General features: G+C 41.0%; 1 protein-coding gene across 7 annotated transcripts in view; it reads right to left on the reverse strand.

Moving 5' to 3' along the window:
- Positions 1–14361, reverse strand: part of ARHGEF5 (Rho guanine nucleotide exchange factor 5) — a 90350-nt gene that overhangs the window by 23772 nt on the left and 52217 nt on the right. For 6 of the 7 annotated variants that reach the window (XM_078394136.1, XM_073000928.2, XM_073000930.2 and 3 more), the window contains 5 exons: positions 10012–13900; positions 6106–6190; positions 4549–4613; positions 2488–2750; positions 1660–1820 (listed from right to left, as the gene is read on the reverse strand). In XM_078394136.1, the coding sequence (XP_078250262.1) occupies positions 1660–1820; positions 2488–2750; positions 4549–4613; positions 6106–6190; positions 10012–13888 (4451 nt within the window). In that variant the 5' untranslated portion in view covers positions 13889–13900. The remainder of the gene's footprint in view (positions 1–1659; positions 1821–2487; positions 2751–4548; positions 4614–6105; positions 6191–10011; positions 13901–14361) is intronic. The other variant, XM_073000927.2, reaches the window with a different exon arrangement.

Here is a 14361-nt window from a genome sequence, read left to right on the forward strand (position 1 = left end):
ACTATTAAAGCTAAATTAGATTACATTTAAGGAAGAGGGAGAGGCTTTGTCTGCATCAAAGAACTTAAATTGGGTGAATGCACTATCAGCTATTTGGGGAATTCAACTAACCAAAAAAAAATCCATCTGTGAAGGGCCAGACACCTCATTCTCACCAACTTTTTAATTGCCTTAATGCCCCTCCTCCCCACTGTTTCCCTGGTAATCTGCCATACTTGTTCTCCCTTTCTCCCCCAAAACTGATAGAGAGGCTGTGCTCAAATCTATCTTTCTGGTTAGACTGATGGAAAAGAATTAATCCAACTCACCCTTAAAATACAAATAAATCTGAGAAACAAACAGTGGAATCCTATGCCCAGAAGTCAGCCCAACTAAGCTCACTAGGGCATAAGGATTGCAGCTGAAGTTTAATATTAACTGGATCCTAAAAATAGCATCAATAAAATCACAAGGCTAAAAATACAAAACATCTGTCAATGCCAACTTTTTGAGACACTTCAGCTCTTAGCCTGTTGCTCAGGGACATGACATTCCAATTCCTTCTGCTTTCTGTCTTTTTGCAATAATTCTGCACTTGCCTTCACAGCTTCCCTGCTTGGGACACGGCTGCAAGGGGCTCTGCATCAGAAGACTGAGCACCCACCAAGCACCATAAGGCTGAATTTGGAGGTGACATGGTTATGGATGAGCAGGAAGCACAGAAACCTTACTCATTTTGTTTATGCAGGGTCAAATTTCAGGTAGCTCTGGCTGAGCATCAGTTTTCAACGTGACTTAACGTCAATCCAAGGCAGACTCTGCAATAATTTTTATCGTTTCTGGGCACAATTCAAAGTCCTGGTTTTAATTTATACAGCCCTAAATGTCTTGAGCCCAAGCTATCTCAAAAACCATACCCCCCCCCCTTTATGAGACTGTCTGGGTCTCATAATCATCATCAGGGGAGGCCTTTCTCTTGGTCCCAGCATCCTTACAGGTGCACTCAGTGGGGACACAGGAGAGGGACTTTTCTGTCACTGCTTCCAGACTCTGGAACTCCCTCCCACAGGAGGTCAGGCTGGCCCCATCATTGCTGTCCTTCTGAAAGCAGGCAAAGACCTTTCTCTTTAGGCAGGCCTTCCCTTAGTGACTGACTCTCTAGGATACAATAAACAGAACAGTTTATATTTTGTTGTTTCTAAATCAGTTTTTAGCAATGCTTTTACTTAATTTTTTAAAATATAATGTTATTTGCTTCTTCTTTAACATTTGAATAATGTACTGTTTTTAGTTTTTAATCTTGTGTTTTTAATTATATGTAAGCCACCTTGGACCCTTTTTTTGGAAGAAAGGCAGGTTAAAAGCTAAACAAACAAACAAACAAATAAATAAATAAATAAATAAATAAAATAACCTTACTTTGGAAGTCTCTGAGCCTGTGTATGTGTGTGACCGTTAGACACACAGAAACACAGAGACAATTAAATTCAGCTACTTACATTCCATCCACCTTCCAAAGGTCACTCTTGGAAAATACCAGATAAACATTAAGGAACAATTTTAAAAATGTACAACATTAAAGAATATCAACCTGTTGTATTGGCTTCAAATAATTTATTCTATGATGCCAAACCTTGATAGAAGACGTTGGCTTTTGAAAACAAGAGGGTCAGAACTCACTTAGCACTGACATCACGGACATCCTGAAGGCGTGAAAAAAGCCACTGTCTGTCTTGATTACTCAACACCGCCTGGAGTTCTTGGGAGTGCTGAAAGTGATCCACAGCAATATTTAAACTCCGTAGGTAGGAGGCTTCTGATGCAATCAGTTCAAACTTAGCCTGCCAAGAGCAAGAGAGATATCATGGGGTCAGTGATTTCTGGAGGTCTGGGAGAGGCATATACATATCCTTGGACTTTGGAGGGCTGCACCGGAACTTCATCCCATTTTGTTTTGTTGTTGCTATGCAAAAAAGGGAGGGTACTAAAAATGTATCCTTGCATCATCCAACACCTGCACCTTCTAGTGGCCACATTTTAATTAAACATCAGGGTGCATGGAAGCCCCAGGAAACCATTGTTTTTATCTGCTATGGTTGCAGTCCTATGTGCCCTTATCTTGAAGAAAGGCAAGACTTATTACTGTATAATGCTTGGCCTGAAAATCGTTGCAGAAGAGTTGGTGGTTAGCAGATACCTCTTTAAGATTAACACAATAAAACAGATCCTAGTCTTACAGCCAGTATTTGGCTGGTTATTTCCATTAACACCTTAATTTATGCCTTTCTTGATTCTACAACACCTGAACACATGGACCTTTACTCAGTGTTGAGCCAGGATACTCAAAAACACACACACCTGAACATCTCAGCTTTCCTTTTGGACCTCTGACCCTCTTTCCCTCATTTATCTGGATCATGCAACCTTCAAGTCCTTGTCTTATTGCCTGCTGCTTCTACATACCCTTCCCACAGTTCTTCTGACTTACTGTGTAGAACAGAGCATTACCTCCTGCAGCTTCTGTTCCTCACGGGTCATGCTTAGCAACATTGTGCTCCCTCGGACCATAGGGATGTCCTGCCAGAGAGATGCACTGGAAGAGACTGACAGGCGTTGGAGATAGGAGTCCTGAGAGGGCAACACTTTTCTACGTAATCTTGGGGAGCTTGGGGAAGACCCTGGCTCCACGTCTTCAGATAAGGAATCTCTCTTTTGGTTTTGAATGGCTTTGTTGAGTGCAACATCACTGTACTCCTGGTAGAGTAACCTTGCTGTAGACAAAAAATAATAATAATAATAATAAAAAAATAAAAATCAGGTTATATTTTCTGAATCAACACTCCAGGCCTATAATCCAAACTGTTGTGCTGTGGGTTGTGGAGTCATAAGGCTGTGGGGGAAGGGTAAGTTTTTATGAATTAGGGTCAGGGGGCAAAACCCCATACCACATAAGAAGCTGATATATTTAATTTCCCATTATTTCTAAATTCAGAAAATCACTAAAAATAATTACATTAGTGTGACGTTTACCCCTTGTGGCCTCTGTTTGTCTCCCCAAAACAGAGAACTCACAAAGGCAAACCATAAAAAAAAAAAACAACCCTTTCCACACGCTGCCACCAGTTGATTTCTTTATCTTTCTTTATCAACTTACTTTACTTAGGAAAGACAAAGGTCCATTCATCACTGTCTTTTGAATAAAAGAGGTTTATTGATTACAGAAGTTTTATAATAATACATAAGTATCTTCTTTAGGTTCATCAAGCATCCATAACAATCTTCTATATTATCTTACAGGTTACTATTCACTCCTCAGACTAATCACTCCTCAGATTCCCAAACTAACTCTCTCTCTCTCTCCCTTCAAACTCAGATCCAGACTGTAAACTAACTCCTCCTCTCTGGCTCCACCTTTTAACATCTCTAGTGGCCCCACTTCTCAACCATATCACCATAAAACATGAATAATGTATGAATTATTTAACATAATAAGGGTGAATGCCACAGTTAGATGTCCACACGTTTAAGAAAGGTAACAACAGGTTGGCCATTATGCAGCCACCATTTAATTGTCTACTAGTGGATTTCATGGTGGGGGCGACTTTGCTTATTTTCTGAGCAGCTAGAGGAAAATTCTTCCCTGCATAACTCTGTAAATTAGGGTTTCACACATAACTTTTGAACAATGATAACTGAACATTCTGAGATGAGGAATGAAATATTGAGGCCTAACAGACCCTCTATTTTTGTCAAATGAAATTACTACTTAGATGTAGGAGAGTGTCAAAGAGCGTTGTTTCACAGGTTGACATAGGGTCAAAGGAGATGTAAGGACAACTACATCTGTTGCTCACATGTCGTCTCTATTGACGAAGAAAGATGGGGCTGAGACATACATTTACCATCAAAGAAGACTGATGGGTAAGCAGAATTGAACCTTGTTCCCTGCAATCTTGTTGTTGTGAACACTTTCCTCTCAGCTGAACTCTGATAATGGAAGCCAAATTTGGGAGAAGACATGAATGAAATAATAGAGTATAGGGAAACATGGCAGGACAAAGCTCAGCTCTCCTTACCTGTTTAGCAATTTCAGTGTACAGATCAGGCCTCCACCCTACGCTTTAGGCAGAAAGGGGATGTTGATGCAAATAAACACATGTAATTGTTAATGATACTATATCTTGTTGGTCCACAGGGAAGCAAGCACTTAAATATATTTGGTGATGAGTTACTGTTTAGATAATTCACATTCTCTGCAAAGGGAGGATAAGGTATCATTTACAGAATGTTATTAAATATTCTTCTCAGCCATATTCTGAGTTTACTCCACATCTCTTTGTCCCTTTAGTGATGAAAGAGCAGCCATCGTGTTCTTGAGCAGGAAAATGGCATGGGGCCCCAATTCAAATTGAAAGTGGAGCTGGATCAGGGACTCATGGCTACTTATATTTCAAAATGCAAGTGGCCAGTTTAAGCACACTTGTCTGAAGCTGAAGAATCTGACATGTCATTTAGCCTTTACATAAGGAAAGAATACTACAAAATTAATAATAAACAGAAGATACTCACAGGAATTGATCAGTTTTGAGTGACGCCGCTTGAAGTTTTCCACTGCTGCTGCTGTTTTTATTTCTCTTTCAGGCAAAGAAAATAATGAGGACATTTTACCAAAAATAAGGAAAATCAATAAAACTTCCAAAAGAAATTGTATATCCTGAATGTTGGGCCTCACCAGTAACTGTCATGTTTACAATCCTATACTGACTACTTTTGCTGCAGAGAATGATAGGTTCACTCTAATCACTTATAGATAAATTACAAAAGAAAAAAATAAAATGGGGAAAAACCATGGGGATTAAAACGAGGTTCAATATTTGCCCCAGTGGGCAAGAGGTTAGGACCAGAAATGACCCAAGACGATTCAAGATGTAAGCAATTTGAATGTTTATTCAGATCACAGTGAAAAAGACAGGACTTGGTCCAAGGAATTAATATATGGGGAATCAATGCATTTTTGACACAATGCAAGACAAGAATTAAATATAAATATATAATATACATACATACATCTGCAAAATTAGTCACAGTTAGCCCTTTTAAACACACAGAGAGAGAGAGACAGATAGACACACTCTCTCACACACACATACACACACACACACACACACACACACATTCTCTCACTCTTCCACCAGCTCTTTAGATAGCTGTTCCCAGCTGTCTAGGAGTTCCTGCCTAAAGACTTTGGAAGACGACTTATAGCGACTTATTAAAAGGAGCAGTTTTTCCAAAGACTCCAGCCCTGTTCAACTGGTAGGATATCCCATTTCCTGAACTTAGAGGGGAGCACCTTGCCCCACTCTTTTCTGTCAGGGCTTTCCTCATACAGTGGTTAAAGTCCAGTTGCTTGGCAGAGTAAGTGTCAAGTAGAGTAAGCCCACTAAACCAGTGGAAATTTGGTGGGTCAACTCTTCCATAAGTTCCATTGATTCAATGGCCGTACTCTAGGTGTGGCTTATTAGCAACATTCTAGCGCTTGAAGGGTTTCAGGTGAAGATTAATGATCCAGGAGAGAGTGAAAAAAAATTAAGGAAAAGAAAGTAAAAGAAACCTAGGACCATTTTAGAGTTTATTCTGAGCCAAATATCTAGTCTAGGAAAAATGAGAGGAAAAAATGCTGACTAAGGATATAAAATCTCCCAGAAGTAGTAACCTAGCCCATCATAAAACCACAGCCTCCCTCAAAGTGAAGGCAGAAGAAAGCTCCCAAAGTTATTAAAGCAAAATTTGCAAGAAGTAGAATTATGTGAGCAAAAGATTGCTTCAGCTGTCTGATCATACTGTCTTGCCACTGGAATACTTAAGAACTTCATTATGCCGGGGGATAATTAACCATGACAGAATCCTTCATATGATCTTGATAAATATAGGATCAACTGTATATAAAAGAGGTCTCAGTGATTTGCTCTAACTCATTAAGCCAAAACAAAAATACAACAACAAAACCCTGGATAAAGCATTTAAACTTAGATTTGTTTCAGAAAGTGCAAGAGAGAAGCTGAAGTCCACTGCACTTACAGAACATTAAAGGAACTAGATAGAAAGACATTATAACAAGAGACTTACCCATATTTAACTCGGTCAAAATGTTCAGTTTTGTCTTTTTGTGCAGAAGCTTCCTCCTTTGAAGTAACAAGAGGTGCTATTCCTTCTGAAAACAAAGGAGATAAAAATGCATCCCTTTTTTGGCAAGCAAATTAAATGTCTGCATTCCTTTAATTCGGTTAGAACTTCTCACCCAAGAGGATGGCAAGATAGCTCATTAAAATCAGTAGACTTGCAGCGGAAGGCATACATGCTGCAGGAAGAAGCTGTGGTAGGAGAGCGCAGCTGGGGCAATGCATTTCTGTGCAGGACTCCCTTCTATATTTCATGAGTTCCCATTCATTGGAGACCAAATTTTTGCTCTTGCCACAGTGGTGTCCCCAAATGCAGAAATATGTTCTCCTCTGCCCCCAGAACTGAGCAACAGCCATTCACTCATCAGGAACCAAATAGAAACATCTCAGTTTACTTTGGCTTCTTGCCAAGTCTCACAGTTCATTACAGTCCCAATTTAAATGTTGTTTGAATGCATGGGAGCCTGTGGCTGTTCCCACATCAGTGAAGTAGTGTGCAGAATCTCGGGCTGGCAGGTTCGTATTTCCTGTTCAGACCCAGAATGGTTTCTAGATACACTGTCACAAATATGGCTCAGGACCACATATGCTTCCCTCAGACCACATGGGCAGGGACATTCTGCGTGACTCTCTGTGACCCTGGAACAACCATGGGAGATGCAGTTCCCATATGATTAAAATATTATTCAGATTAGACTTTAGCAGTACCAATGAGAGCCATTGAAAACTCAGCTCGTCCCAATTTGCACATAACACTTCCTGAGCATGCTGAAATGAGACATAACCCAGTAACTATGGTAGAGAGAGAAAAACAGAAAAATGCTGATCGCCATGGGTCTTAGGCTCTGTGCAGAATGGAGGTGAGTATACTACAAGGATATCACATGGATTGACTCCCTAAAAGAAAGCCAAAGGTCTGAGTTTACAATCGTTGAGCACAGCAGCTGAAGACAGGATGTTTTGGAGATTGCTCATTCATAGGGTTGACATACGTCAGAAGTGACTTGACAGCAAATAACAGCCAATTTCATTTATAAAGAAGAAATTATGCTGGAAATACTACTGAGACATAGGATTGGCCCTATTCCCTGTTCCAGTCTACTAAACAATAATGAAGATTGCTCCCATCTCAACAACCTGAGAGAGAGAGAGATTAAAATCAGTTCCCACCACTAAATAAATAAGTACGCAAGAAGACCTTGCTGGATCATATAATCCAGGATGCCCATGTAATCCTGCCCGCTCTTCTTAACAGTGATTTTGGAGGCATCCTGTAGTGTAAGTAGAGCACACAAGCAATAGCTTTCCTTGCTTGCCCTGACTATTTTATGCTTAGAAATATACTGTCTCACGTGGGGATGCAATTTAGCTATCGTGGTGACTTTCAGAGAATGCTGTCACCTGAAATTGATTAATTCTTCTTTACAGATATCTAAGGCAGGGATCATTAGCACATATGAAGCTCAGATAGCTTCAAAACAGATTAGGTGACTTAATGGAACAGAAGTCTTTCCATGGCTGCTGTCAGAATATAGAAATGGAACCCCCATGTTCAGATATGGTATACCCCTATAGCTGATTGCCTTGGACAGGCAGGGAAGGGTAATTACCATTATGCTCTATTTGTGGATGTCTCAAATAGAGCATAATGAGATAGATTCTGGGTCTGAACTGAGGGGGCTTCTCTTATGTTCTTGATATTTCATACTGGCATGTAGAAAGATTTAACTCCATATTTGTAAGTAATTTGTGCTCTCATAATTTCAAGATAATATCATTGGTTTTGCAAATGTAATGTGTTATTAACCTAAAATGTCTTAATGGAGAGTTGTCAGTACTTTTACTGGAGGATGAAAGGTAAAGAGTCATGTGAAAAATAAAGTATAATCTTTTTTAAATTCTATGTTTTGTGTATTAGGACATACCGTGTTTCCCCAAAAATAAGACAGGGTCTTATATTAATTTTTGCTCCAAAAATCGCATAAGGGCTTATTTTCAGGGGATTTTTTTTCATGTACAACAATCTACATTTATTCAAATACAGTCATGCCATCTTCTGGTTGCTGCACAATGGTGGAAGGCGGGGTTTCACTTAAATGGGGCTTATTTTTGGGGTAAGGCTTATATTATGAGCATCCTGAAAAATCATAATAGGGCTTACTTTCAGAATAGGGCTTATTTTCAGGGAAACAGGGTAATAAAAATCATCTGGTCCTTAGCAGGTCTCAAAATTAGATAAATACAACCTCAGATGAACAACACATGATATATTAGACAGTGTCATGACTTATTTTACAAAAATAAAGCCAAAATAGAGAAGCTATGTGTGAAAAAATAAGTACACAGTTACTGCTTCCATAGGAATTATGAAGCTATGTAGCAACCAGGTGCTGCTAACCAAATGCCCCATAGTAATTGATCATCAGCCAGTGTGACCACCTCTATAAAAGCTGATGTTTTAATAGTTTGGTGGTCTGGAGCATTCAGGTGTGTGTTAACACAAAGTCAAGAAGGAAACACATCATCAATTATCACAGAAAAGCCATTGTTGCTGCCCATCAATCTGGAAAGGGTTATAAGGCCTTTTCCATCATTATAACACTGGGGAAGATTATTCACAAGTGGAAAACATTCAAGAGAACAGCCAATCTTCCAAGGAGTGGACATCCAAGCAAATTCACCCCAGCCGCCTAGAGTGGTCCTCACCAACCAGATAGGCGGGGTATAAATAAAATAAAATAAATAAATAAAATAAATGTTCAGACTGTGTAATGCTAAGAGAAATTGCAAAAAAACCCCACAACAGTTATATCTTAGACTCTACAGGTCTCAGTTGGCATGTTAAATGACAGTACAATCAGAAAAAGACTGAAGAAGTATAGTTTGTTTGGAAGGGTTGCCAAGAGAATGATTCTTCTCTCTAAAAAGAACATGGCAGCAGGCTTAGGTTTGAAAGGTTGCATCAGGACAAACCACAAGACTTCTGGAACAATGTCCTTTAGACAGACAAGGCCAAAATGGAGATGTTTGGCTATAATGCATACCACCATATTTGGTGATAACCAAGCACAGCATATCAGCACAAGCACCTCATACCAACTCTCAAGCATGGTGGCAGAAGATCTGGACTTGTTTTGCAGCCACAGGACCTGGTCACCTCGCAGACACTGAGTTGACCATGAACTCCTCTGTATACCAAAGTATCCTAGAGTCAAATGTGAGGCCATCTCTCCAACTGCTAAAGCTTGGCCGAAATTGAGTCATGCAAAAGGACAATGATTCCAAGCACACCAGCAAATCTATAACAGAATGGCTGAAAAAGAAAAGAATCAAGGTGTTGCAATAGCCCAGTCAAAGTCCAGACCTCAACCTGATTGAAATGCTGTGGTGGGACCTTAAGAAAGCTGCGAATAAACAAATGCCTGCAAACCTCAATGAACTGAAGCAACGCCGTAAACAACAGTAGTCCAAAATTCCTCCACAATGATGTGAGAGACTGATAAAGTTGTACAGAAAATGATTACTTCAATTTATTGCTGCTAAAGGTGGTTCTACAAGCTATAGAATCACAAGGTATACTTGGTTTTTCATACATAGCTTCTCCATTTTTGTTTCACTTTTGTAAAATAAATCATGACACAGTGTAATATGTCATGTTCTATTGTTCATCTGAGGTTGTACTTACCTAATATTCAGACCTGCTAAGGAACAGATTATTTTATTACATCCGGATACGTAAACCACAGAATTCAAGGTGTACTTTCTTTTTCACATGGCTTTTCCCTCATCAATCCCATTGTTAAATTTGATTTTCTTGTATTTTTGAGTGGGAATTAGGATTAAAGGCACTCACCTAACAAATTGTCTGATGGTATTGAGGTCTTTCTCACACCCTGTCGATGCCAATCTTTGCTCTTTGTTCGGTGATTGATTCTTCCCTCTTCCTGTTTCTTTGAATTTGATGCCGATTCTTTTGCGTCTGACCCAGCAACATTTGTGTGTGGACAACTTGAGGATTTTTCTAAGGGTAAGTGTTTGGCTGTCCTGTCCTTTCTTGGAATTACAGCAGGAAGTGGCTCCCTGACTGATTTTCCTAAGTTCACCCTGAACCTTCCAGTGTTTCCTACACTCTGTTGTGATACCATAGGTGCTGTCATGTCCTCTGCATCTATTTCTGGGTCTGCTTGCCACCACTGAGGCTCCTGAGAATCAGCATGTTGCCTCTGTGGATGTCTGGTAGTTGGTGGTGATGGGGGACCAAGCTGAAGGAAGTGAATTGGGTTTGTAAAAGCTAGAAGCAAAGGAGTTTCCCTTGAATTTCTGGACTCTATAGTTTCACATCTTTTCTGACTGTCTACCAGGTGATGGGATATGAGATCAAATGAACCTTTCCCATCAGGTGTATCCATAAACTTAGCCATTGATTCAGGAATACCAGACAAACCATCTGCTGGAAATGTGTCATTTCCTAAAGGGATCGAATCTGAGTGTGCACCCAAAAGATCAACCCCATAGTCTCTGTGTGCTTCAGGTGTATTCCAGTCTTTCTGACCTTGGGAAGCACTTGTGCCAACAGAGACTTCTTCCACTCTACTCTCCATGTTGTGAAGCTGGGAAATACTTTTGGATTCATAAACAGGAGGTACTCTCTGAGAGACCAAGTTGGAAATAGGCACACTAGCATGTGCCCAGTTATCACCCTCTATGCAGTTAATAGGCAGATTAGGAGCTGGTGCTCCAACTGAATGTTGGGCAAACTGACTGGCATCAGGAATTAGTGAGCTGCTGGAGCTAGAAGTTAGAGATACAATGGGAACAGCTTCTTTGGCTGCGTACCCTAGGGACAGGGGCTGATCTGAATTGCGCACTGACTCCGGGGACTGGCTGCATTGGTTCAGATCACATACAGAGGCTGTGTGCTGTTCAAAGTGTCCAGCACTGGGACTGGGAGTTGAAGACAATGGGGACTTAATGGGAGCTAGGAACTGACTAGCTTTGCTGGCAGAGGCTAATGGGTCTTCATGCTGGGTAGGATGCCTGGGATGAAGACCAAGGGCTGTTTCTGTATGAGCAGGGGCATTTGCATTTTGTGTATGCACTAATGACTGAACAGGCTGTCTGCAGTCTGATGCAGGTAAGGAAAGCTGACAGAAGTGGGTGGAAGTAGGCTCAAGGGCCAAGGTCTGCTCCGAAATAGGCACTGAGGTCAAAGGCTTTGTGAGCTGAGTCACATCAGTGGCTGTTGCAAAAGAAATGTCAAGAGAAGCAGGACTGACAGTGTTGTGATCGCCTACTGTTCCATTCTGCCCAAAAACTGACAAAGCTGCTGACTCATTATTTGAGGTTTGTTGCTCCATGTGCAGTGTATCTGCTCCTGTGTCTTTTCTAGGAAACACAAAAATTTCCGTTGGCTTTTGGTGCTGATGTGATTCCTCAAAATAATGTACAGTCGTGTCTTTTTCCTGAAATGATACTGGATTCTGTGTAGTCCAAGAGGAAACATAGCTCTCAACAGTATGTTGAGTTGTATCATACAGCCCTTCTCCTAGAGATATATTCTGGAGATTCTCAGAGGCAGAATCCTGAATGTCTTCATGGAAGTCCTCAGTGAAGTTATTTGTTTTGCTGGAATCCTGTACAACCATATCACTATCCACTGCTGAGGCTTCATCATGAGCCATGAGGTCCAGGTGACAAGAGATAGATAAGTTCTCATTTGGTGTCTCTTGTAAGGAATCAGATTTTTTACAGAACACAGCATTGCCTACAATACCATCACTGGCTCCCTTGCTTGAAATTACCTGCTGTGCACTGACTGTTTTTGTGGTCCCCAGTGAGAAGGGAGGAATATTGATTTCAACATCAAAAGGATAATCTTCAGGTTGTGTATCATGCAGGTCCTCAGGACCAGGAGATAGTACCAAATCTCCACAAGAAACTCGCATTCCTTCACCATCAGTGTCCCTGACACTTATCTCACCCCCAGCACTTTCATTTTCAAAAGAACCTTTCCTGTCCTCCTCAGTGGGCTGGTCACCATTGTGGCCACTATGGGAAGTATGGTCTGCTTGATCATACCTGCCAGAGCCTTCCAACGGGCGGGAGTCAGGACAGGCAGGAGGCACTATGCGTAAACCTTCAGTGGGAGTTCTGGCAAATGGCATAGTTGTTGCATGGACACAGGACTCTGGTAATCCGCTTGTTGACTTTGGGCAATGGCTTGATGGGTAGCCCTGCTCCAAAGAGACTGCAAATCCTTCAGTGTTAGCCAAGGAACTGTTTTGGTTTAAATCAGGGGAAGCCACATTTTTTGCCATATTAGACAGCATATCTAGACCTGGTATAACTGGTATGGCAGCCCTCTTTCTCTGTACCTTTTCCCTGGATGCCTTCATTGCTTTCATGTCACACTTTTGACCTTCCTGAGCATCACACTCCAGTTCTGGCTTGTCATTTTCTCCCATTTTGTTTTCCATTCCTTTCCAGTCCAGAATCTTCTCCTTCCCACTCCGTCCATTGTCTCCCAACTCCAGAGTTTCTGTCTCTGCTGATTCTGGCTTCACTTTTTGCAATAGCTCTTTCTGATCTGCTTCTGATTCACTACAATCTATAGGGCTTTCGGCACCATTTGTTTTGATTATTTCCTTTAAGGAAGGAGCCCTATTTTCCCCTTCATCATCCTCTTCTTTGACCAGGAAATGGAGGACAGCACTACTCGAATTTTTCACTCGTTCTTTCATTTTTTCTTCCATGTCTAAATGATTCTCTACTATCTGAGAAGAAATCAGAGACAAAATTCCACCAGGCTTTGTTTGTGTCATATCTGCATGTATTCCTTTATCTTCAGAAGTGCCGGAACATGACTGGGAAGAAGCAGAAGATTCCTCATCCTCTCTTTCTCTCTTTAAGTCTCTTACTCTCTGTTCCTCATTCTTTGTGGAAAAACTGTATCCCGTCTGGCCAGCTCCTTCTGTATGAGGGTGCATCTCAGTGTCCTGCACTGCTTGCATACTTTCTAAAATCCCCTCATTCATTTCCTGCTGTGTGTCTATTTCCAATGAGTGATTTACACCTGATTTGTCTTCAAAAGACTCGGCATTCTGGTGACATTTTGAAATATCATGAGACACTGGTAGACATTCATAGTCTGATTCTTTCTGAGCAGCAACACTTTCCATTACAATGGTTTCCTCACCCTGTACTTCAGAAAATGTGTCATAAGAGTTCGGAGGTTGGGGAAATCCAGCAGTGAGGACTTGGATCTCCACTTGTCCCTCTGCAACCTCATTAGGAGAGCTTGGGACTTGTGCCTGAGTGACGAGAGAAGACTGATGACAGCTTAAGGAAGAAACAGCTGTATCTGCCTCCAGATGGCCATGAAGGGAGGTATCCCTGGCTTCTTGGATACAGAGATTTCTTTCTCCTTCTGAAGGTTCCATCCAGGTGTCTGGATCTCTCTGACTTCTTTCTCGTTCCACAGAAGCCTCTTTTTGCACAGCATTCGAAAGTCTGCCCCATATCTGTTCTTCCACAACAAAGAGAAGTGCCAGGTCTTGAGCAAAAGAGATATCCTCGTCCTTCTCCTGCTCCACCTCTTCTGAAATACTACTCATGGTGATAACCTTTGTACCATCCTGGTGTTTTCTGGCCGGTGTGAAGTCCACAACTTCATTGAATTCATGGGCTTCTGGGGTAAAAGGATCTCCCTCCTTGATTGTTTCAGACTCCATCAATGGTACATTCTGAAAATGAGAAAAACTATTATTATTATTAGGAAAATACTAAGGTGAAAATCATAGCTGAGAAAGCATCACATAAGAATCGTGGAATTCCACAGCATCATGAGCCTGAAAATTTTGGGTTTCATTATTTTAAAAATTGCTCAGCACATGTGAATATCTGCCGAAATCCCAGGAGCCAAACAGTAGGCAGGCAGGACTTGATATGCCCTCCATTATTCCTTGCTTCTTCTACAACTAGTAAATTCAGAACAAATCACATAAAATCATCTAGTGAGAGAAACTGTGCAAATTCAGCCAATTTGCATCACATTTACTTACCCTAAAGAGTCTTGGTTTGGATTACAATTGAAAAAAAAAAATGAAAATTCAGCACCTGAGCAATCAAAGATGGCCTTGAGGACAGGGACTAGTCACTATACTTCTAGGGGAGAGCTGGGCTTTTAAGATCAGGTTAGGGGAGA

The sequence above is a fragment of the Pogona vitticeps genome, chromosome 5 (assembly GCF_051106095.1).
Source record: "Pogona vitticeps strain Pit_001003342236 chromosome 5, PviZW2.1, whole genome shotgun sequence".
Taxonomy (NCBI): Eukaryota; Metazoa; Chordata; class Lepidosauria; order Squamata; family Agamidae; genus Pogona; species Pogona vitticeps.